Below are 24954 nucleotides of genomic sequence, written 5' to 3'. Positions count from 1 at the left end.
TGCGGGGGGCATAGGTATTGCCAATTGGGGAACAATTGTACAGTTTTAGGGAAATAGATCTAATACTGGGGACCTGGTTAGCAGGAACTCAATGCACTTTCAGTCAAAATTGGATCGAATACCAGGCAAAAAGTTGGTGGGACTATGTCAAAAAGCGCCACTTTCCTACAACATCTCCTTATGGAGCATCTGCTGGTGGTTCACAGTAGTTTTGTACACCTCTTAAGCTGGGCACATCAACACGCTAATGGAAGATGAACCCCTAGATGCTTTTACTGTACTTACAGTGTTGGAGCACATCCAGGATCCACCATTCTGCACAGCAGAAAACACAAAATGCCCAAGCTTTGCCTCAGAGTAACCACACCCACTGTCTTTAGACAATGCATTGTGGTTGAGTTCATCAAGAGTATTTGCATGCATTTTTCTCCTTTTACTTCCAATTCCACCTGTAATGAGGAAGTTCAAACATATGTCAGTGGCTCTCATTCTCATGCTACCAACCTGGGCAAGGCAGACCTGATTCTCAACTGTCTTGGAATGGCCAGTCCACCCACTCAAGAAACTCCCGCTTAGTGCTGATCTTCTGATACAACATCAGGGGTAGTTCAGACATCCAAACCTCAGGGAAATGAACCTCGTGGTTTGGCACCGGTGGTCATAGGGTTTGAGTTTGCCATATTACTTGTGATGAGAGTACAATCCTACAGGAGGTCCACCAGTTCACTTTGCAGGTTTGCTATGCTGCAAAGTTGAAGCACTTTGTACTTTGCCTTAATAAAAACATTCATCTGACAAGAGTCATTGTAAGAAATCATTTGCTCTCTTGCACCTTTAAAATGTATTATTAACGTACTCATCACTTCTGGTACATTTATCATATATGCAAAACAGAGACCATACTTCTCTCTTGAAAATTACCATCACCAAGGCATTCATTGAGGGTTTAAAGAGGGTAACTCCTCTGAATTCTTATGTGGAACCTTTTGTGGTGCTTGCACGGCTAATGGGGTCTCCCTTTGAGCAACCTCTCTTGTGCAATCCCGTATCTTTCTTTGGAGGTGGCTTTTCTAATGGCTATTGCTTCCCTGAGAAGAGTGTTTATTGCTGGAACTAACTGTAGAGGTACTTTGCCTTTAAGTTCACAGGACTCAAGTAGTCCTTAAGACTAATCAGATTTTCCTTTCCAAAGTAGTTTCCCCTTTCTATGTGAACCAACTTTCTTCCCTTACCCAAAGTCTGTGGCAGAAAGAGTGCTACACACATTAGCCTTAAGAGTGTTAATATGTTAAACTGACAGAACAAATTATATCCACAAGACAGCACCTCTTTGTCTCATCTGCTAAAACCAACTTGTGAAACCACATTTCAGTCTGGTTTTGAAAGGTGGAAAGTCAACACAAGTCTGCTTTCATAGGCCACACGTACTTGGTCTTCTGTGCGAAGGATGCACACTATGAGAAAGAAAGGGACTTCAAGAGCTTTCTAAGTCAAGACACATTTAGCAACCATCTCCAAAGCAGCTACTTGTTTGACACCACACTGCTTTACTAAACCCTACTATGAGTAGATTCAAGCCTTTCAAGAACCTGAAGTTGGCAAAACAGTCCTGAAAACCTTGCTTCATGCATCTGTCTCATTGGCCTATTAGTCAATGCATATTTCAAGGGTACACTGATTTACAGTCTGTGCAGAGCATGTGATCCACAGCAGCACCTGCTACAAATGGAACTTACTACTTATCATGTAGCTGTTGGTTTGTAACTTGTAATGCAGTAGTTTAATATGTGCCCACCAGCCTTCCTGGTAACGAGCCAAAGCACCTGATAAGGTTTTTTTCAGTTGCATAATGCAACAGTCCAGCACAATTTTAAACTACGTTTGCACCTTGTGTTACACTTGCCTGTTAGGAGGCATAGGGGTGGAAAATCTAAGGTGGAGCCTTTGCCGTGGTACATTGTGTACGAAGGAATGTGCTTCAAAACATCTCATCACCAGTTTGAGAAAAAAAAAAAAACTTGGAAATCCTCACTTACAGCACCAATGGCAGTGGAATGCAGAGCATTCTACTGCGCTGAAGGCTACAAATTGATAGTTACAAGGTAATTAATATCTTCATTTATAGATAAATAAATGTACATAAACAATATGCAGCTGAAAAAGTAAACAATTAATATTCTAATTAGAGCACAGTGACTTATTTGGAAGCTTTGTGAATTGATATTAATTTCCTCAGGCAGTTCCCAGATGAGGCTTTGAAAGAAGCGTGCACAACATTTTTGGTCAACCAGTATGTCTGTTCTGCCACCACCTATAACTTACGATATGGATTGCTAGCATGCCACTTTGTTTAATGTGGCACTGTGTACTCAAAATGTCATCTTTTAAACTCACCCCTCCCATTAACTGAGGAGAAGAGGTAATTGTTTATTAGACTTTGGCTGTATCCTAAAAATGAAACTGGATCATCTGTTTCAGTAGAAATGTTGCAGCCCTTACATTCAAAAGAAAAGTAGCCAGCCTTATTCTTTCACAGAATATTTATATAGAGCACACACTGGAACATAAATGAGGAAAGTTTTGCGCAATGTCTGTTGGGTGTTATGCTATTAGCTCTGTCTCACCTCCAGGTATAGGTTTGTAGGCGTGAAGTCTAGTGGAAGCAGTTGCTGCCTGATCCATACAAGCTTCTCAGAAGTGAGTCAGCGATATGTCTGCAGATGCTTATGAGAAGGTATCCTCCCTGTATCTGAGATGAGATTACAAGCTATTGTTTCTGAGATCCCGAGTGTGTCCACTCTGTCATAGGATCTGTGCTGACATTAAGGAACATTTTAATATCTACACCTTCCCACAGTATCCTGTAACACTTTTCAGAAGAAGCAATTCTCTTTGCTACAGGAAGAAATTTAAACCTACTACCCTTATGCCCTTAAACTGGCATTTTCTCTAATTTAGACGATTTAAAAAAAAGTAATACTCTCTCCCTAAATGTGAGAATAAAGATAAAATAATTACATTTTTTATTCCCCTAGTTTTAAAAATCATAGGATAATTTAAATTGTGTCTTCGTTGGCATGGCTGGCCTTAAGGTCAAATATATAGAGAAAAAAAGCAATTTCCATAAGACTGCTTCCTGACCTGGATAGCCATAAGCTACAGCTGTATCTAGATAGGTGCTAATTATTATTTCTGCATTCCTCTGCAAGGATCCCTGGACACACAGCTCTGCCCATTTTTCCAATTGGATTGTATTTTCTGCAAGACTTAACTTTGTTTTTTTAAATTAAGAAGGTGGTTTCCTTCTATTTGTCATATGTTCCTAGTGTGGAAGGAGGAAATCCGATAACCATTCTGTTAAATTTTGAATCCTCTATTACTAGATCATCATGACACAAAGTAATGTCCACATTGCCTTAAATGTGGGGGGAAAACTTTGAGGGACCTGGAGGGAATAAATCTTATTCCTAAGGATCTATTGTCTATCTGACTAGAAGATTGATGAGCCAAGAGAGGGTTTTACCTCCACTTCAGCACTCTGCTTATTGCCTGAGGATGTTTACATCAGGAAGCAGAAAAAGAAAGAAAACTGAAATTGCGTTCTTGTATACTATGGAGGTGGTGGTGGTCAAAGGCACCAGCGTCATGCTCTTTCCCATAGCTCTGAGCAGAACATCAATGTCTGAGACACCCCTCCCTTTCCCCTTCTTCACTGCCGAGAGATGATGCAGCATCATACCATTCGAGTTCAGCAGCGTGAAGGGGAGGATCAACATTGGGGTGAAGGCAGATGTAGAGGCATCAGAGGTCTCTGTTGAGAACCATGATAGAGACAGCAGACTTTGAAGCATATGATAGAATAGCCTTATAACCTCGAGCCAGCCTTATTTAAGATCTCCTTCCCTTGAGAAATCTGTTTTGCCTATGGTAAGGAAATGTTATTCTGGTATGGTGACAAAGGAAATCCTTGCAATAGAGAGGCCTGCTCCTTATATTCCAGCCTTAATGCCTAGAAAGTGTGCGCCTTCACATTCTCCTTGCGTCCTCCAAGGAGTAGGGTGGAAACTATATATTTACAAGACTCTCTGCACCTCATACAACTCTCTAAATACACCAACTCCACTGGTGGTTGTGCTGTTGTATGGAGCATAGAATATACCATCTACTCAGCCTAGTCAGGAGCCGCCTCAAGCACACTAAGCTCCTCATACTCTCTTTCCTCCTCCTCTGAAGCATCCTACTAGATCTCGAACGAGACCTGTTCTTGTTGCAGGGAGCACTTGAGATACATAAGATAGCATGTCCAGAATTTGAGGAACAAGATTTTGCTCCCGGACACTGACTCATGCTTTTTGTACTCTTTAAAAGATTCTACTGTCCATGCTAGTTTTCCAGATCTCCAAAGAGAGCATCTCCATTAGATTACATAATAATTTCCACAGGAATGTCTTACTAGTTGCTTGTAAATTGAGGTTCTACATACTGCTTTGCTAAGTTTCAAAACCCTCCACCATAGAGTGCCCCCAACACCATTAATGCTGTTTGTTCCAGGTCTATTGGAACTAGATGAGAAATATTTGCTCCATTCACTTGAAAAGATGCGCTCCAAAGCTCTTTTTTTAACTTTCTATTTTGAAGCATAAACCCTAAAACAAGAGGCACATGCAGAACACAAAGCATGGGCACATTAAATATCATAAGATTTAATACTTAGAGTACAATGCAGATCATTCTGCTACAGCACCACTGTTTCCCTGGCACCGATGCCTAGTCCCCAATGCTAACATCCTGGATGGTTATTTTTCCTGTGTGTCTAATTTTCCCAGACTTCTGGAGCAATGAATTGCTGAATTGCTGGATTGGTAAAGGTGATTCTGTGCAGCCTGGCTTAGTCAGCAAATACCTTTGCATCTTGGTGACCAACGGTAACACAGGAAGACTAGACAGGTGGGTTTTACTCAAGCAGGCAGAAAATGAGAGCTACACATGAAATGAGCTGGCATCTCACATCTTCCCACCCACCAGTTTTCACAAAAGGTGTTTAAAGAAGTGCTCAGGCATACTGGAATGCCCACCATTAATCAAAATGTAGCTCAAACTGGTCTGACTTTGGGCTGTGTGCTTCAAAGCTCTGAAAATACAATGTAAAGAATAAAGTTGCACCTTGCTGTGAATGTGAGAAGAACATTAATTTAAAAAAATGTGTTAATGAGTTTTGTTCAAGCTTTCTGTTGTGCTACTGATTTATACTGATCCCCTCCAGCCAGTTACTTCCACATTGTCTGTTTAAAAGATACACTCAGCCCATAGCAAGCATGTTATGAGGACAGAACTGGTCCTAGGTTGCAGTCTTTATCAGTATGGGGAGAAGATTGGACTCCTTGACACCCAAAGGGAAAATGGATGCCCAGAGAGGATTAGAGGTTCCCTGACTGCCAGAAGATATAATTTAATATTTGCAGGGAGGATGACTCAAGCAACTGAGGCTGTCCTAAAAGGTATGTAGGTGAAATACTGTAGCCAAGCATAGCCTGGGCCATTGAACTTCAGAGCCAATTTCCTGCAACATTACTGGTAAGCCTCCATGATCTCCAATTCTCTCCCTACCTATAGGGATCCTTTATCTGCCATTCCTTGGCCCACAGAAACCTGCCTATCCAGAACGTTTATACCGCTTGCAATAGTTATGGTCTGATCTGCTGGTGCTGACCATCCTGAATGCTTACATTATTCTTCCATGTGGTATGGGACAGGTACTTTTTAAAGTCTTTGATGGTTCTTAGATGAAAAATCTAGTTCCTGATTACGAGTGAAGCCTTGGTAGTCCAGTAAGTGCACCCTTTTGGGTGCCCCACCGCTCTAATATCTTGGCAGCTACTGGCCGTTTTTAGATGAGCCCCTGAACTTTAGTATCTCTATCGGATATCAGTCAGGGGTCCTGACTCCATTACCGTCTTTATCTTTTTAAGAAACATTTAGACGATATGGATGTTACCTGATCTCTGAGAACGTGAACTAGTGCCCACCTAGACACTGAATACTGAAGAAAGATAGATTAGACTGTCAATCAGTAACATGTGCAGTAAGTAACAACATCTAATGACGGCTACAATCAAAGTGTCTTGTGAGTCACTGGTAAATGTTGTATACGTGTCTTATTCCATGTCGTTGTAGGATTACATAGTCAACCGCAAGTCTTAACTATGGCAAGAAAATGTTCTCAACCCACCCACTTGATGGCAAGGTATATACTGGAAATTAGTCTGCAAAGCTATCGTTATAAGCGTAGTAGCACAAGGCTTGCATTAATAACACTAGAGACTCGGCATTACCATTTTCATGATTGTTTATTTACACCCTCACTACAATGCAGGGAGTGGAATAATCCATCATTATTCCTCCCTATTCAGTTCTATACCTCACTAAGATTAATGAATGCTAGTAATACATTCACCACCTATGATGGGCCTTCTATTAATTAAAGCATGTCATGAAAGTGGGTGTAGGCGTTGCGCTCAATTATCAGAGATTCTTTAGGAGGGGGTGACTGTATAGTTAGCGTTCATCTTTCTTTTTGTGTGGTATACCTTTATTTGCAAGCATCGGTTTAGATGACCAAGTTGGTGAGGGGTCAGTGGTTTATGAATTTTTGATGATATAGAGTGAATAGAATCAAGCTGAAACAGTCATCTCTACAATGTAGAAGCAGGTGATTGCAACATCAGCCACAGTTAAGCTGCATTGTCTGCCTGTGCAAACCAATCATGATTTTAAGATTGTGTGCCTTGTTCCTAATCTTTGGGGGACACTTGTTTAGATACAGGCATGTTAAATTTCTCACTTTTAGCTAGACTTATACAGCATAATTTCCATTTTGTTTAGGAAAAATGGCTCATATAAGCTGCTGGCTTGTTGTGGAACAAAATAAGCTAACCAGTTACCCACGAAAGTCCAAAAAACTAAAACACCTTAAATTCAAGCACATAATTAAAACTAAGTTTTTCACGAAAGGGCATTGATAAATTCAAGACTGCATTTACATTTATATGTTGTGTACAGTGTTTAGCCTACCATTGGTGGTTTCAGGATAAGAAACAACCGTATGAAATCATATGCATGTGGCATACATTTCAAGATTTTAGTACTAAAGTATAAACCAGACATGCATCGAAAGAGGCTAGTTTCTAGCTTCCCCTCTCATTTGCGGTCTTTTCAAAGATGTGTCCACACTGTGCCCAGTTTGTATGTTTAATTGAAAGCATATGCTGCCTTAAAAATAAGGTATGATCATTTCCTGCACTAGGAGCTTAATCGCCATAATTGTTGACAGAATAGCGATGATTTTTTAAGTAATTTAACTATTAAGAGGCTGTTAAGATGTTGCTGAAATTGCATTTCCCTAGCATGGTTTGGTCTATTTAGTTTATAGGTTGGTTAGCATACATCCCTATTTTCATGACTGTCTCTTAGAGGATGTCTGCTTGATAAAGGGTAATACTCTAATAAGCAGGTGAATATATAATTGAAAGACGTGCTGAAGAACATTTGTTAAAGGCATGTCATTTTTCTGAGTCGCTTCTGTCTGTTTTTCACAGTTCCAACGGAGGGAGCAAGGCATCCCCGGCTCTTTGCCAGTGGTCTGAGGTGATGAATCATCCAGGGTTAGTGTGTTGTGTGCAACAGACCACAGGTATCCCGCTGGTTATGATGGTGAAACCAGACAGCTTTCTTATTCAGGAGATTAAGACCCTGCCTGCCAAGGCCAAGGCGAGTTAACATAAATTAATAACATCAGTAAAAGTTATATATACTATTATAAAGGGGGGGTTGTAAGGCTGTGTGACTGACATGATTGAGTTTCTCCTTTGAATACACAAAAAGCCTTCCTAATGTTAGCTATTTTCTCCTGGGCAAAGCAGTAATGAAACATCCTAATGTAACAGGTGGTGGAACATTCTGTGGCAACAAGCATTCTATGACCAGAAGTCTTTTGTGTGATTTTGTGAAGATGTGGCCCCTCAGACGGTTTATTTTTTTCAGACCCTACCTGTGTTGTGTTACAGTACACTCAACAGTCTGCAGCCCCACTTGAGCTACCTATCCTCGTTTAAGAGAGCACCAGAAGAGCCATGCCCTACGGAAAGGAGGTTCCCCAACAATTGTAATCCCAACCTGAATGAGGGTTCTACCTCTCCACTTAGTTTGTTTGCTGCTATGGCAAAGACGTCAGTCCGCTGAGAACAAATCTTTTTATATATATTCACTTTGTGTGCTTCACTCTTGACATAGCTGGAGGGTGCACATGTGCAGTACCATCTCAGTGTTTTAGTTGTGTCAGTGTACCTTATCTCGTAAATTGCCATGTGTAAGTTTTCTCACTGTTTTCCAATGACACTGGCTGTCACCTAGCAACTTAAGGTTCGTTAGCACCAGTCCAGTACAGGCTAGACTGTCCTGACCTGTAAATATCTGCCTGCAGCAAAGCCCAAAAAATGTGTTGCGATAAGTCTCCGCCATCACGATTGTGTGTAATCAACACCTCTCTCTCTCTCTCTCTTTCTCAAACATTGCTGTTCCATCTCAGAACAGCCTTTCTCACTGATCCATCAAAAATGTAAAATTCGATCAAGCTGGACCATGTTGGTATTTACACCATTTTCATATCCACTCGCATCCTTCACTGTAGCTGTTCCCCTAAGTGGCATCTGGCGTCATTACACCCATAAGACATGGAATATACTTATTTTTCGGGGGCACACAGCTTCTTTTCCTGCATCAAATCAGGTCTTTACTCCATCAATGTATCTCCAACAGAGTTCACATACGCAATCAAGCTCATGAACTCTTTCCACTTGAGATCCATATATAACATAATAAGCCAAGGCCTTGCCCATCACGGAGGTGGAATTCACAGTGGTTTAGTATGTGGAGTTTCTTCAAGGCCCTTATGGAGGATTCTACTAGCTACTTTCAGTTAAACCCAGGCTCATTGGATTCTGTGGGGTGGTCCCTTGGGAGGCCCATAAGGCAGTTAACAGAGGTAGAATTATTTCGAAAATGACACACCAGAGAATGGCCAAAGTGGTCTAAGGATTTCAAGCAAGTGACACCTCAGAGGGCTGATCATGACTGCAGTACAAATGCCTCAGTAGCAAACTTTACTTACAAAAGCCTAACTAGGAAGCCACCAGGTGCAGATGGATGAAGCGTGAAAAATTAGACAAGGTGCAAAGTGCTGCGTACGAGTGTGCTAATAAAACTGGTAATTTATTACAAGGGATGAATCAGGGAGAAGTCAAACAGACAAATACACATTGAAGATAAGGGAGGTACAATGCATACTACTTTAAAATATATATATCTAGCTTATTTGAACAATATTACAGGCTACTCTACCCTCATTCTTTGGCATACAAAGGCCTATATGAGTACTTGACCAATGATGATAGTTCATGATTCAGTCAGTGGATGAACTACTTACTTCTGAGGGTATCACTGAGGTCATGTCCCAATTATCGACATGTAAATCACTGGGCCCCAGTAGGCTCCAGTTCTTTAAATGCCAGTTGACCATATTGGCCAAGCTACTACTTGTATTCTCAAACCTGAGACAAAATTGGTCTTGCAAGAGACTTTGAAGAGGTACCTGTAAATACCATCTGAAAACCTGATAAACCTACTCATGTAGGCAGATTTCCTTGATGAAAATGAAGGTCCTGCTCAAAATACCAACAGCAAATCTGACTACTAGAATTACTGGTACTTATTGATCAAAGTGGCTTCATGCCACTCTGATCAACCAGACATAAGAGGGCTATGCAGTGCCATCATGATGGCTCAGAGATAGCAGGGGGTCCTTGGCCAAAATACTTATTGATTTTGAAATGGCCTTTGGTAGCCTCTTGTGGAAATATATTTTCTTTCTGTTGAAATGCCTTGGAATTGTCCTGCATTTTCTTTCCTGTGTTAAATCATTAATCTGATAGAGATTTCTAGTGCAGATTCCTTACCTTCGAATTTCCCCCCAGATGTCTGACTGGATCCAGGGATTTTTTTCTTCCAGCAATACCCTTGCGCATCAGTAGGCGGTGTCAGTCGACTCCGCGGGTGTTGTTGGCCTCATATTCGCCGTGATGATGTCAGGAGTAGTACTCAGACTCCGCCTCAGTGCAGTGACATCAACTCTTTTCTTTCCACACCATGCGCTGATCCGGAGAGAGCTACCCTGGTCTCTTTTTGACCGATTTCGATCCTTTTGTCAAGCTTTTTGGTGAGTTATTTGGTGTGTCGAGATGTCCCCGAAGACCGGTTTCAAGCCAGGGGAGGACTGTCACCGAATGATGTTAGTGATGGAACTGCATTGGGTCTGTTTTGTGGTGCCCGGAGTGCGACCACAACTCGAACTTGAGCTCTGAGTGCTGGGCTATTCACCTGAAGGTCCCTCAAGCTCATGGCGCCCCGGCGCTCGACTCCGTGTAGGTCCCGGTCTTGCCTTAGGGGAAGATCTCGAGACCGCTTGCAGAGCCTCTTCTTCCACTAAATTTCCGGGCAATGTAAGAAGTCGTCGATGCGGCCCCATCACCCTTCGACTTCATTGCGTCGCTCTGCTGATGTGACGCGGGAGGAGCGTCGACGCTCGAGGCCTGTCTTTGGAGCTTGCTTCTGGGTTAGCTCCACGAGGTCTGATTCGGGCCCTCATTCTTATGGGTACGAATTCGGGAAGGTTTGGAGGGGTCCCTGGACCCTTATGAATACCAGGATGACCCTAATTTGGACTGGCCGCAGGAGTGGGGGTGAGGCCAGTATTCCGGACACTTCTACAGACGCTGGCATGCTGTCTCCTCCTACCATGGCTACGGCGGATGGAACAACGTATTTATTTTATGGTGATCAGTAGGGTGGCTGAGGTCCTTGGCGTTGAGTTGCCTACTGTTCAGGTCCGGTCAAATCTCCTGACTGAGTTGCTTCAGCCAGGGGCTTCCACATCTGAGCCCTTTGTACCATTCAGGCACATTCCCTTACGCACCCCCGGATAGGGAATCAAAAAGTCTGGAATAATTTGGGAAGAAGATGTTTTCTTCCTCCAGTCTCGCACTGCAGTCCGTGAACACCTTACGCCTTTTGGGATTCTATACCCACTCTCTGTGGGATACGGTCACGCAAGTTCATAGAGGGAGGCCCGTGCTATTGTCCCAAGCTGTCACTGATGGGAGAGATGCGGCGAAGTTCAGGATCAGATGTGGGCTGGACACGACCGACTCTCTGGGAAGATTGGTTGCGTACTTATGGTTTCTTGGGGAATGTCCAACAGACTCTTATGGACATGCCTTTTGATGACTCCTGCCTCTTTGGAGACAAGACAGACTCTGCTTTGGAGAAGTTCAAGGAATCCCGGGCTACAGCTCAGTTCCTTGCCCTTTCGCTGCCCCTCGCCCAACAGTCCGCCTTTCGTGGACAAGGAAGAGGGCTCCCCATCCCATCCCATCACAGCCACAGTGCCACCCATGCTGTTCAGCTGATGTGTGGCTGGGTATGCGGAATCCTGCATGTGACGGGGATTCAGAGGTCTGCCCAGTCCACCCCTGCCCCCTCTGCAGCCTCCAAACCCTCCTAGTCCATCCCCTCACTCCAGTCCAGTTGGCGGCAGGGTTCACTATCACCTGCCTCACTGGGAATCCATCACTAAGGACAGATGGGTTTTGTAGATAGTTCAAAGGGGTATCTCCCTCTCCTTCGAATCTGCCCCACCAGCCATGCCTCCATCAGTCAGCCATCTTCCGGAGGATCATTTGGCACTTTCCTGCCAGGAAGTCGCAGCTCTCTTAGCCAAGGGAGCCATAGAAGAAGGTCCCTGCGCCAGAAGTAGGTCGTGGTTGTTATTCCCGCTACTTTTTGGTGCAAAAATGACAAGGGCTTGCATCCTATCCTAGACCTTCGGGACCTCAGTCTGTTCCTCAAGAAGGAGGTATTCTAAATGCTCACCTGTCCAGGTCCTGTCTGCCTGGGACCCAGGAGACTGGGTTATAGTGTTGGACTTGCAGGATGCTTATTTCCACATTCCCATCCTGCCTGCCCACAGACGTTGCCTGCGATTCGTGGCAGGTCACGAGCACTTTCAGTTTACCGTGCTCCCCTTCGGCCTTACTAGCATCTCCCCCCCCCTCCAACCCCCTGGCTGTTGAAGGCAGACTCGCTCCGGAAAATCGTCTCCCACCTTCAGATTACAGCGAGACTCCTGCACACAATGGGGTTCACCATAAACGTGCCGAAGTCACACCTGACTCCCTCTCAGACACTCCCTTTCATCGGAGCTGTCCTGGACACAGTGCAGTTTCGGGCTTATCCTCCCAAAAAGTGGGTCCAAGATATTCAGGCTATGATTCCGATCTTTAAGCCTCTGTCTTGGGTTTCGGTGAGACTGATTCTGAGGCTGCTGGGTCTTATGGCCTCCTTCATCCTGCTAGTGACGCATGCCAGATGGCATATGTGGGCTCTGCAGTGGGACTCAAAGTTCCAGTGGGCGCAGCATCAGGGAAATCTCTCCGACATGGTCCAGATCTCGGAGGGGACTCCAAAAGACTGGCAGTGGTGGCTTTCAAATCGACATTGGGTCCACGACAAATCCCTTTCCCTTCCTCAGCCAGAACTACCCATAGTGATGGATGCGTCACTTCTAGGTTGTGGCGGTCACATGGGAGAGGCGTAGATCAGAGGCCTCTGGTCTCCAGCGGAGTCTGGGCTCCCTATCAATCTTCTGGAGCGCCGGGCGATCAGGCTTGCATTGAAAGCATTTCTTCCCTCTCTCAAAGTGAAAGTAGTGCAAGTATTCACGGACAACACTACTGCCATGTGAAACTGCAACAAACAGGGCAAAGTAGGGTCCTGGACTCTGTCAGGAGGCACTGTGCCTCTGGACATGGCTGGAACATCAGGTCATTACCCTGGTGATTCAACAGCTGGTGGGGTCTTTGAACGCCAGAGCAGACTAACTTAGCCATTTATGCGTAGACGATCACGAATGGCGTCTCCATCCGGAGGGTGGCGCAAGGTCTTTCAGCAGTGGGGGAGAGCCTTGGTTAGATCTGTTTGCCTCCGCATAGAATGTGCGATGTCAGCTGTTTTGCACGTTGGAGTTTCAAAGGCGGCACTTGTTCAGACGCTTTTAGTCTCTAGTGGAACTCTGGCCTTCTTTCAGCCCATACCACTTCTGCCCAGAGTTCTCAAGAAGATCAGGAACAACTGGGCCCAAGTTATCTTGGTGGCTCCGGACTGAGCACGGAGAGTATGGTATCCCGAGCTATTGAGCATTTCCACCGATCCTTCACTCAGACTGCCTCTTTGGTAGGATCTTCTGTCGCAGCAGGGCACGGTTCTCCACCCGAGCCTGTCCAATTTCCACCTTAATGCGTGGAGATTGAGTGGCAGCAGTTGGCGGCTTTTGACCTTCCACCTGAAGTCTGTGACATTATCTTGGCAGCCAGGTTTCTCTCCACCAAAATGGTATACGTCTGTCTTTGGCATAAATTTGTGGCATGGTGTACCAGCAAATCTGTTGAGTCTCCTCTTTGCTCCTCTTTCTGAGGTTCTTTTGTTCATTCTTTCTTTAGCCCAGCGGGGCTGTGCTTGGGCACCCTTAAAGGGTATTTATCAACTATTTTGGCCTTTCTTGGGTTGCCTGATCAGCCGTCACTCTGTCTTCTAGTGTCAATCGATTCTTTAAAGGTGTCACCCATTTATTTCCTCCCACTCCATTTATCATGCCTAAGTGGGACGTTACTTAATGTGTACTCCCTTTGAGCTGATGCACAATCGCCCTTTGCTGCTCCTCACTTCCAAGGCTGTCTTTCTTGTAGCCGTCACTTATGCTTGCAGAGTAAGTGAGCTTCATGCTCTTTCTTTAAAGCCCCCATACTTGCCTGTGCACTCTGACAAAGTGTCTTCCTTCCTTCCCAAGGTTGTTACATCTTTTCATGTAGGCCAGTCTATCACATTGCCCTACTTTTTACGCACCCCCACATCCTTCTCATGAGGGGGAGAGACTCCACCATCTGGTCCCAAAAAGAGCACTGGCATTCTATCTAGATCGTACTAAAGATTTCCGGGTGGAGGATCAACTCTGTTAGATATGTGGCTGCGAAGAAAGGGAAGGCGGTGCAAAAACATACCATCTCTCGATGGGTACGTCTTTGCATCAATATGTGCTGCTCTTTGGCAATCCCCTTGCGTGCTTATTCCAGCCGAGCAACTGCTGCTTTCACTGCATTAGCACACAGAGTTCCTGTCCTGGATCTCTGCCAGGCAGCTACGTGGGCATCCCTGCACACATTTGCTAGACATAACTGCCTGGCCAGTCAGGTCCGTCGGGACGGCTACTTTGGTCGTTCGGTCCTGCTGGACTTTCTAGTATGATCTTGGTTCGCAGCCCACCTCCGAGGATGGCATTGCTTGGGTATCTATTTAAGGTAAAGAATCTGCAACTAAAAGTCTCAATCAGATGTACAAGTTACTTACCTTCGGTAACGAAGTATCTGGTAGAGACACATTCTAGTTGCAGATTCCTTACCGGCCCGCCCATCCTCCCTGCTTGCGAACTGATTCCTAGGGACAGGGTTTCCCTATTCAGGTCTTCAGCTCTGGTGCACCAATCTCAGTGCTCTTGGTGGCTCTGCGCTTTGGCGTGGAAAGTCATGAAAAGAAACTAACGTCACTGAGCTGAGGTGACATCTATGTACTACTCCCGATGTCATTGAGTCTACAGCACCTGCAGTCTCGACCGACGCCAGCTACCTAGGCGTAAGGGTACTGCTCGAAGAAAAAATCTACGGATCCAGTCTGATGCCTGGGAGAAGATTCTAAGATAAGGAATCTGCAACTAGAATATGTCTCTAACAGATATTTGTTTACCGAAGGTGAGTAACTTGTATCTCAAAGCGCCATGAGCAAAAATAAAATTAGGGGGAATTCTCTTGGAGCTGTTTGGCATACAGTGAAGCACAAAACAGGTGAGCAGCGTCACCTCTACTCTTCACACTGATGGTGGAGCCTATGGCACAATTACTTGGGCAGGATTCATATCACTATCTTCAGGTAGTCATAGGACTATTTAGACCCCTGTTTATTATAAGTGTCTCTTGGAGACCAGTATTTATAGAGGTGATTGCTTCTTAAAGCCTAGTGCTGTGTTTTTTTTTTTTTTTAATCGAATTTTTACTTTTTCTTCTTTAACATGACTCTCAACCCTTACCCCAGATCCAGGACATGGTGGCCATCAGGCACACAGCTAGTAATGACCAGCAGCGAACTACCATGATCCTTCTGTGTGAAGACGGAAGCCTTCGCATCTATATGGCTAATGTGGAGAACACATCCTTCTGGCTTCAGCCATCCCTCCAGCCCAGCAGTGTCATCAGCAGCATGAAACCAGTGCGCAAGCGCAAAACCACAGCCATTAGTGAGTGTTAATAAATGTGGTTCTGAAAAGACACATATATAAGGTGTGCAAATAAAATTGTGGTCGGAGAATGTGGGGTGTCTAGTGTTTCGAGAGGGAGACATCTGGGGTGAATGTCCTAATGAGACTACTATGATGGGAAGCAGTGCATGTGGATTTGTCACATGCAGCCCGTTGTGAAAATGGGAAATGCCAGGATGTAATGCAAGGTTTATCTGTGAGACTGGCCACTGAGGTGCAAGGTTTTGTCATGCTTTGTCATGCTTTGTAAGGATTCATGGATAGAAGCAGCTAGGCGTAGATCCTAGAATGAGTTGCCTTGTGTGATGGTTACGAACGGAGGAGAATGTGGAGAAGGTATCAGTATTGTTGGTGTTTGGGAAAGGTATCAAAAGTTTATTCAATTTTGGTAGATGACAGATTGTGCTATTTCAGTGATACCAGAAATAAGACGACCAGTACATTCACAACAAATAAATTACTAAGTAGAAATGATGTAGTTATGACTGACCACCTACCTAGAGGAGAAGTACTGTCTAACTGTGACAACCAAATGTTGCCTAAAATGCAAATTTTCTGTGGATTCCTCGCTCTATCATAGCAGACGTCAGAGTTTAACAGTTGCCCTCATTACAAAAAGGTGTTGGAATGTAGCTGCTAATTGATACTTCTTCCTGCATGTACTTCACCTTTTATTCGTCCCCAGGTTCCGAATGCATCTGGAAAACCTTTCACAGCAGCAGCTCCCATCTGGCGCTAGGTGACATCATTATAGATTCAGTCATACATCTGCTTTCATGAATTTGCTGGTCCATGAAGGTGTCTTCTGTGTCTGTGATGTTGGTTCCTCTTCGCACCTTACCACAACTGTGATATCTGAAGCGCCTTTCATTTTTATTTTTTTTAATATAATTTTCAGAGGGGTTTTATGGTTATTTTTCTACAAAAATCTTTTTGTCATGAATATCTAATCCTAAAACGTGAAAGTTTAAGTACTGTGCTAAGTGCAAAAGACAAATGCCAGTGACTAACTCCTATTCTACTTGTATGTCATGTTTAGTAGTCAGCCATGAAGACTCCTCTTGCTCCAGGTGTACTTTTACCGTGCACATAACTGAAAGGAGAGAGGAACACTATATCATTGATAGTCCAGGCCAGTCTTGAAGATTCATGGTTTAGTCTGCATTCGAAGTGTAAGTTCATTAAAAAGAGAGACTTTTAAGAACGGTCTTGCTCTCCTCACAAAGAATGAAGGATAGAAAGCAGGAATATATTGATTCTAATTTTCCAGAGTAAAACCCTGTTCTTCTGTGGGAGAGCTATGTCCCGATCTGTCATTTTCCTGTGCCATAGAATTATGATTCTTCTTCATAACCTAATTCAAATTTCCAAATGCTGCAACAATCTGGAATTTCTTGATCATAATCTTCTGATGCTTGAGAGGTTGAACCCCTGTGACAGCTTGTGTCTGATATTTTGTTTACTCTGATTGCTCAAAATATCTCTGGTATGGCTCAAAATTCCTCTGTTAAAGAAGTCCATGCCAGTTGTGAGAGATCCGTTATCTGCGTATGTCCAGATGCAGCTGTATCACTGAAAATGAGAGGAAAACATTTCAATGGTGGCTGAGGACACTATTAAGGCACAGGCTACAACACACTTGCACACCCTTCATTTTCAAACACACCACCATCTCAAGATGTTGATCACTGATATGATCTTGAAAGCCACAAAAATAAAAGTATTTTTATTTAGGCATGAAACACTGGCACACGATCTTCTTGGTTTATGGAAATTCACTTCTTTTGACATTTTCTTTGATTTGGGAGAAATTAGAATGTACTGACCCCTTTGTACAATTAATACAATGTAACGTGGCATGGATAGTACCAGGATGCTGTATCTAGACTAGAAAACAATAAACAGTGGTTTGGATACATCTCTGGAAGGATCGTTCAGTACCTCTCAAAACTACTTAATAAAGAATAAACCTATTTTTTGACTTTGAGCAGAAAAGCACCAGACACCTTAAAATTACCTCTAGCCCCCACAGAAAAAAGTGTCCATTGGTAGTGATCCTTCATGTAACTAGACGTGATGTAGAATGTTTTCTGCCCATAAGTAAGGGTTTGGTGAAAACTTTACTTTCAGCTTATGAGAAACTAAACTCCACTATATTCATACAGATTGATTTCTAGGAGGCACAAAAGACCGACTTTTAGAACAAAGGGTTTGTCTTTATGGTGTACAACAGAAGGCTAGTAATAAATGCACTGTCAGCAAAAATTAAGCTAAATGTGTTCCCATCTATTCTGTCTAATGAGAGCCAAGGAAAACAGATGCTGTGTACAAATGCTCATTCTTGCTCTAGGTATCATGACATTGAGGGATACAAATGTCTTTTTCTGCTAGTTCTATACATCCATTTACTTTAATGAAATGGTGGCATTGATTGGTTTGGACATTAGACTCCCTAACATCTGCTTCTTTAAGCATCCTTGATTAAGATGAATGAAACAGTAAAAAGTTATTCAAAAGCTTGTTTCCTCCAGCAACAAGGCTTCAAGGTATCCAGTTTCTTTGTTGCCTTGGTCTAATAAAATTGTGTATACATTTGATTTTCATTTGCGATCAATGATGCCATGCCTATAGTGGTTGTCTAATGGACAAGTGGAACCAGATCTATGGAAGTTGATCAGATGATATGGTAGTGATGCAAGAGCTGCTTGCAAGTATACAACAATGGGCTAAAACAGACCTTTTTGATGTGGCACCTTTTTTCACACAAGTGGTGATAGATTTGTTCACAAATGGTTTAACCTCGTTCATTCAACCAGTAATTTACAAACTCCCAGGATTCCAGTTTACTTATAAATGTGTTGATTTAAGAGATTTTCCCACAATCTTAAAAAAGAAAGGAAGTCATGATTTTGATGCTTAGAACCACTGGTGCGCGTTACACAAACAAAGCACAGTGTTAGCAAATCTAAAACAAAAAAAATGTAGAACCCATATTCAAAGAATATGATAGAGACTTTTAGTGCATATTTGCAAATTCCTTACCTCTGAATTCTCCCCAGACAGACTGGATCTGGAAGATTTTCGTGAGTAGTAACCATGGGTGCCATTAAGTGGTGTCGATCAGCTCCATGTCTGTCGGTGTTGTCCGCACTAAAAGTGATGCCACAGTTCCAGTATAGGTACTACCCAGGCTCACCAGCATTAGTTCTTTTCTTTCTGTGCCAGCCAGTGCTGATCCAAAGCAAGCTAGCCCTCAGTGGCTTTTTGACTGGTCTTTTTCCACTTTTTGTTGAGCTTTTTTTTTTAAGAACTTTCGCCTGGTCAGTTGAGGGATGTCTTCTAGGAAGACATGTTTCAAGCCCTTTGGTACCTGTCATTGGGAGATGTCCGGGACTGATCTGCACCTCTTCTGCTTGTGGTGTTTAGAGCACGACCACAACCCGAAGTCGTGCTCCGATGGCTGAGCCTTGCATCTGAAACTTTGAGGGCGCGGTCCCAAAAGCTGACGGTGACCTGGCACACGACTCCCAGGAGGTCGAGGTCTTGGTCAAGAGAAAAGTCCCGGGACCGGTCATTGAGTCTGAAGTTGTCATTGTCCCACGCAAAAAGTCTTTAGGCAATCGGGTAAGTCGAGGCACAAGAAAAAAGCAAGAAGTCAAAGCGCTTTTCAACTTCTCCTCATCCTTCGGCCGACACAGTGACGGAGCATTGTCATTCTAGGCTTCTTTCTTTGCAAACTGCGCCTGCCCAACTCCGTGCCTCCCTGAATTTCCGGGAGCCAGAGTGACTTCTGCCCATCGCAATTTTATGTGCCTTCGGGCCCCACATACTCCGTGGAGGACCCATAGGGCTTCGCTTCAGCCTTGGTTCGGATGGGCTCCTAGGGATTCAGTCCTGGGTCTGGACCAGCGTCTGGTCATACCACCTCGCCATTCCCTGGTGCCGGTACTAATGCCGACATCCACCAGTGGGGCCATCCCCATTGTCCTCCCCGTCTCTGACATGGAGCTGGATGGGCGTCGCCTGACACAGACTCCGGCAGGAGCTTTACCTCCTCTTTCGAATCTTAAGCCCCATTGCACTGTGCTGTGCCTTGGGGAAGAATGGGAGTGGTCGCTGGACCCTTTAAAATACCAGCTTGCAAAGGAGAGAAGGACTAGCATGTGGACTTGGGTGAAGCAACAAGCGGATTGGATACACCTCCAGATAGTAGTATGCTTTCTCCCACTACCATGGATATAGAGGAAGGAGCTTCTTGTGCAATGGTGGTGAGAAGGGTGGCTGGGGTCTGGAACCTTCAGCTACCCTCAGTAGCAGTCAAGACTAATCTCTTTACAGAGGTGCCACACCCGAAGCTTCCACCTCAGAACCCCTGCTCCCGTTCAATGATGCCCTCAATGACGTCCTTCTGGGTACCTGGTCCAAACCCTGAGGTACCACACCTGGCCGAGGACATCTGACAATGTCTTGTCTCCAAAGACTGGTGCCATTGAAGGGCATGTCCATCAGAGAAGCTTGGACAGCCCATGAAAAGCCCAGTTGTAGCAGGAAGTGCAGGCTCTTTTGGCCCAAGGAGCCTCAGGGAGGGTATGGTGGCAGAAGTTGGCTGTGGGTGTTATTCTACCGCCTTCTTGTTGCTGAAAAAGGACGGAGGCCTCCATCAATTTTAATCCTTCACCCTCTCTATACCTTTTTGCAAAAGGACAAATTTGTGATTCTCACACTGGCCCAGGTTTTTCTGCCCTCTATCCTAGAGACTGGATTGTGGTGTTGGACCTGCAGGCTGCTTATTTCCACATGCCAGTCTGCAGGCCCAGAGGTGCTACCTAGAGATCTTTGTAGACCACAAGCATTTTCAGTTTGCTGTGCTTCCTTTTGGCATTACCAGCACAACTCAGATGTTCATGGAAGTGATAGTGGTTGTAAAACATTATCGGAGCTCCAGGGCTGCAGCCTTCCCCTACCTCAACAACTGCAGGCAGGTTCGCACTAGGCAATCATCACCGTCCTCCAGACTATGTGAAAGCTTTTAACATCTTTGGGGTTCACTATCAATGTGCTCAAGTCACACCTGACTTTTGTGGACACTCCCCTTCATCTGAGCCATCCTGTACACAGCACTGGTTTTGGACCTTACTTCTGGAAAAGAGTTCAAGATATTAGATCTAAGGTTCTTATGTTTCAGCCGCTGTCCTAGATGTCAGTGAGAATGACTTTGAGGCTTAGATTGAGGGCCTCCTGCATCCTGCTACCGAAGCATGCCAGATGACGTGTTGCTCTGCAGTGGCATCTGAACTCCTAGTGGGCCCAACACCAGGGGGATCTCTCTGAAGTCCAGATTTCAGTGGAGACTGCAAAAGACCTGCAATGCTGGCTGTTGAACCACGATTGGGTCAGTGGTAGATCCCTCTGCCTACCCACTCCGAGCTGACATGGAGACTGATGCATTGCTCTTGTGCTGGGGTGTTCACCTGTGAGTAGTGGAAATCAGTGGCCTGTATTCTCTGGTTGTGGCTCACCTCAACATCCGTCTGAAGCTCAGGGCCATCTGCTTGGCCTTACAGGCTTTTCTTCCTTCCATCATAGGGAAGCTGGTACAGGTGCTCAGACACCACCACCAATGTGGTACTGCAACAAGCAGGGTAGGTGTTGGGGTGTGGACCCTGTACCAGGAGGCCTTGCATGGCTCACAGGGCTGGAGATTTTCTTGGTGGTTTACCACCTGCTAAGTATTTCTGAACTTCAGAGGGGACAAACCAAGTCATCGTGTCCTTGCAGATCACAAATGACAGTGACATCTGGGTGTGGTGCAAGGTCTCTCTGTGAATGTTAAGAACCTTGGCTTGATCTTTTTGCCACAACCAAGAGCGTCCAATGCCAGCAGTTGTGTGTTGAAGTTTCCAAGGCATCTCTCGCTTAGAGACGTTTTCTGTGTAGAATGAAAATTCGAAGTTCTGCTCGCGTTTCTGCCAATATCCATCCTGTCCAGAATCCTGAAGATCAGAACCGACTGGACCCAAGTCATGGTAGTGGTCAAGTCATAGTAGTGGCTCCGGATTGGGCATTAAACGAACAGTGTTCTGACCTCCTGGACCTGCGCATGTCCTCCAATCAGGCTGACCCTATAGGAGGATCTTCTGTCGCAGCAGCAGGGCAGTGTCTGAACTGTAGCAGTTGAGAGCTATTGATCAGGGTTGTTGTCATCTTGGCAGCCAGACGTCCCTCTCCCAAGTTAGCATGCACCTGCCGCTGGGTCATGTTTGCGGCTTGGTGTGCTACAAAGCACACTGATTCACTTCATGCTTAACTGTCTGAATTGCTGTTGCTTGTTTTCTGCTCGCCCAGCAGGGAGTTTCTTTGGCCACCATTAAGGGGAATTGTCTTTTTTACTATTTCTGGTCCAGCCCTTCTTATTTAGTTTCTCAAGGGTTCACAGTATATCTCCCCTCTTCTCTTTTTATTATGCCTCATTTGGGTTTAAATTTGGTTCTTAAATTCCTCATGTGTGTTCCCTTCAAACCTCTGCACAGCTGACATCTTTGGCTGCTTACCCTTGGGACAATCTTGCTTGTTGCCAAAACATTGGCACAGAGAGTGAGCAAGCTACAGCCCAACTTGCACTACTTTTTACCTAGATTAGCTGTTTTTTACTCAAGCATCCTTTCTACCAAAGGTAGTGAATGACTCCATTTCATGTCAGACAGAACATGTACCTATCATTGTTCTTTGCCCAACCTTACCCCTCTAAGCAGGAGGAGATCCCTCATCCATTGGATCCAAAATGGGCTCTTAGATTCTGTATTAATCATACCAGAGAATACTGGGTGGATGATAATCTCTTTATTGGATTCGCTGGAGCGAAAAATGACTGGGCAGTGCAGAAGAGATCCATCTCTTATTGGATTGTGATTAAGATCCTCTACACATTGAATAAAATGCAGCCCCCAAAGGGCTTGTGCGCTCACTCCACCAGAGCCAGCAATGCTACCACTGTGTTGGCACATGTCGTGTCTGTCCTAGACACTTGCCAGACAGCTATGGGGGCATCCCTCCATATGTTCACAAAACACTACTTTTTGGACAGTCAGGCCTGTCGAAGGGGGATGTTTTGGCAGCTTGGTCGTTCAGAATGTTTTGGTTTGAGCCAGTTCAGACTGACCGGCTAGGAGGTACTGCTTTGGTATCAAAAGGTTAATCTGCGGTCAGAAGTCTCTAGCAGAAGAAAAAGTTATTTACCTTTGATAACACTTTTCTTGGTAGAGACTCTTTTTAACCACAGATTCCTCACCACCCCACCCCTGCCCAGGTCACTATCAATCGGGAGATTGGGTTCCATGTCTGAATGTGCGGATATTTCAAAAAGCGACTTACGTCAGTGGGCATGGATGGCACCGAAATAAAGCCCCAATTGCCACTTCCGTAGCGGAGGGAGATCGGTGCAGAGCTGCCTGGTGCATCCTGTCCACGTGCAGGGGTACGTTTGGTTTGAGCCAGTTCAGACACAGCCACCTGGAAGGTACTACTTTGGTATCTATTCAAAAAGTACAAATCTGTGGTTAGTTGTCTCTGTTGGTCGAAAAAGTAATTTAACTTCAGTAACACTTTTTCTGGTCAACTGTCTAACCGCTAAACTTCCTCACTGGCCCAGGCCTAATACCCCCCCCCCCCCCCCCCCCCCCCCCCCCCCATACTGTGAACTGGACTCTGCCAATCTGGAGAATAGATTCTGCATATGAGGGTGCACATGGTTCAGAAAGCAACTGATATCAAAGAGCTTGAGTGCTGCTTTTATAGGGCCCGCTCATCACTTTGAGTGGAGGAACTTCGATGTGGAGCCTCATGTCATCACTTGTACCCACATAGGGACACTGCTTTACAGTATTGGGATCCAGTCTGACTAGGGAAATATTTTAAAGATGTGGAATCTGAGGTTAGATAGTGTCTCTACACGAAATAGCGTTACCAAAGGCAAGTTGCTTTTTCTTCAGTTAGAAACTGTGCAGCATTATTATTATTCCTGTTCATCATAGCCCTTTGATGATCAGGCCTCTCTGTGTACATGCCGTACGCTCTCATCGGTTCTCTGACAGGCAGGAAGGGGCCGTACTCTCCCAGAGGTTGACTACTTATTTTATCATTCTAAGGAGCACACAGAATAAATCATACTTTACCGGTTTCAGCCCCCCCTTGGACTTAATTCTATACAATAGGAACTCACAATGCCCTTCTGATAATCCCGCCTGCAGGGTAGTCATGATTTCCCCATCATGGCATATCTGATGGAGTCGCTGTTGAAGCCGACTACAACAAGATTCATTCACGTTGTGTCAGCCAGTCTTATGTCTTGCTTTCTAATGGCTCCCCATTTTAATCCATCATTTTTACATTCTAAGACTATTTACTCCCCTGTGGTTTCTGGCTTTCCTCATAATACTAGAGTGTGCATTGAGACTGGAGAAACCTAGCTTTGTATGTGGAACCCCCCCAAAGACCAGCTCCTCCCAGCTTTTTTAACCTGAATGAAACTGTTCTCCTAACGACCTTTACATGATTTTACTACACATTATTTAACGATTCAGACTTCAGACCTAAACTGTTTCTCATCACAGCAGTCTTAAAACATGTTCATGTACACGTTGCACTCCTTTCCTCCATCTCTTCTTTTGATAGAAGACATTGCTTTGAGGATCTTCAAAAAAGAATCTGCGAGAGAAGTATCCATTAGAGAAACAATGTGTTTACCTTCAAAAAAGATTTTTCTAGTTGATACGTCCTGCAGATTCCTTATTGCTCTCCTGCCTCCCCTTATCAAAGGATGTTAATTTATTATGTTTTATTGCTAATTAAAATTAAAATAAAACTTTTACAGAGTTGAATAATTATCAATAAAACCTATTTATTCCCTGCTTGTATTTTACTTCGAAACTAAGGTGGAATTAAAATCAGACATGGGCTACACCTTTTTTTTAACCTCAATGCCATAAATGCTTGATGCAAGTGAATCTCTCTGAAGCCACAACACTACCACTCTCCATTTGAGAACACCTGCTGAAACAAATAAATACATAAATGCAGATCAAGTCAGTCTTCTAGGGAACATTAAAAAATGAGTAATTATGAGGCAACATATAGCATCCTCCAGAAAACGTGCTACTGAAGGTAAACAATTTTTTTCTCTTTTCTACTTTGCAGCAATGCGCACATCCAGCCAAGTGACCTTCCCCATCGACTTCTTTGAACATAATCAGCAGCTGACGGATGTCGAATTTGGTGGCAATGACCTTCTGCAGGTGTACAATGCACAACAAATCAAGCACCGCCTCAACTCTACTGGAATGTATGTAGCAAACACCAAGGTGAGTCTTCAGTCTGGCAACTCCAGCCACCCTCACTCTTTTCCATGGAGCATTGATTCATCCACCAAAGCCAACTCACTGCTCTTACATATATGTAGGAGCTTGTTCTGCTCTCATTTTACACAT

General features: G+C 44.4%; 1 protein-coding gene across 17 annotated transcripts in view; it reads left to right on the top strand.

Annotated features, from left to right (window-relative positions):
• The window catches only part of UBR4 (ubiquitin protein ligase E3 component n-recognin 4), a 1862787-nt gene that overhangs the window by 934556 nt on the left and 903277 nt on the right, over positions 1-24954 (top strand). For all 17 annotated transcript variants that reach the window (XM_069240131.1, XM_069240143.1, XM_069240141.1 and 14 more), the window contains exons 45-47: positions 7596-7767; positions 15250-15451; positions 24665-24828. In XM_069240131.1, the coding sequence (XP_069096232.1) occupies positions 7596-7767; positions 15250-15451; positions 24665-24828 (538 nt within the window). The remainder of the gene's footprint in view (positions 1-7595; positions 7768-15249; positions 15452-24664; positions 24829-24954) is intronic.

Source organism: Pleurodeles waltl, chromosome 6 (genome assembly GCF_031143425.1).
Source record: "Pleurodeles waltl isolate 20211129_DDA chromosome 6, aPleWal1.hap1.20221129, whole genome shotgun sequence".
Taxonomy (NCBI): Eukaryota; Metazoa; Chordata; class Amphibia; order Caudata; family Salamandridae; genus Pleurodeles; species Pleurodeles waltl.
The sequence above is the reverse complement of the archived record's forward strand: the minus strand, read 5'-3'. Positions and strand labels throughout refer to the sequence as shown.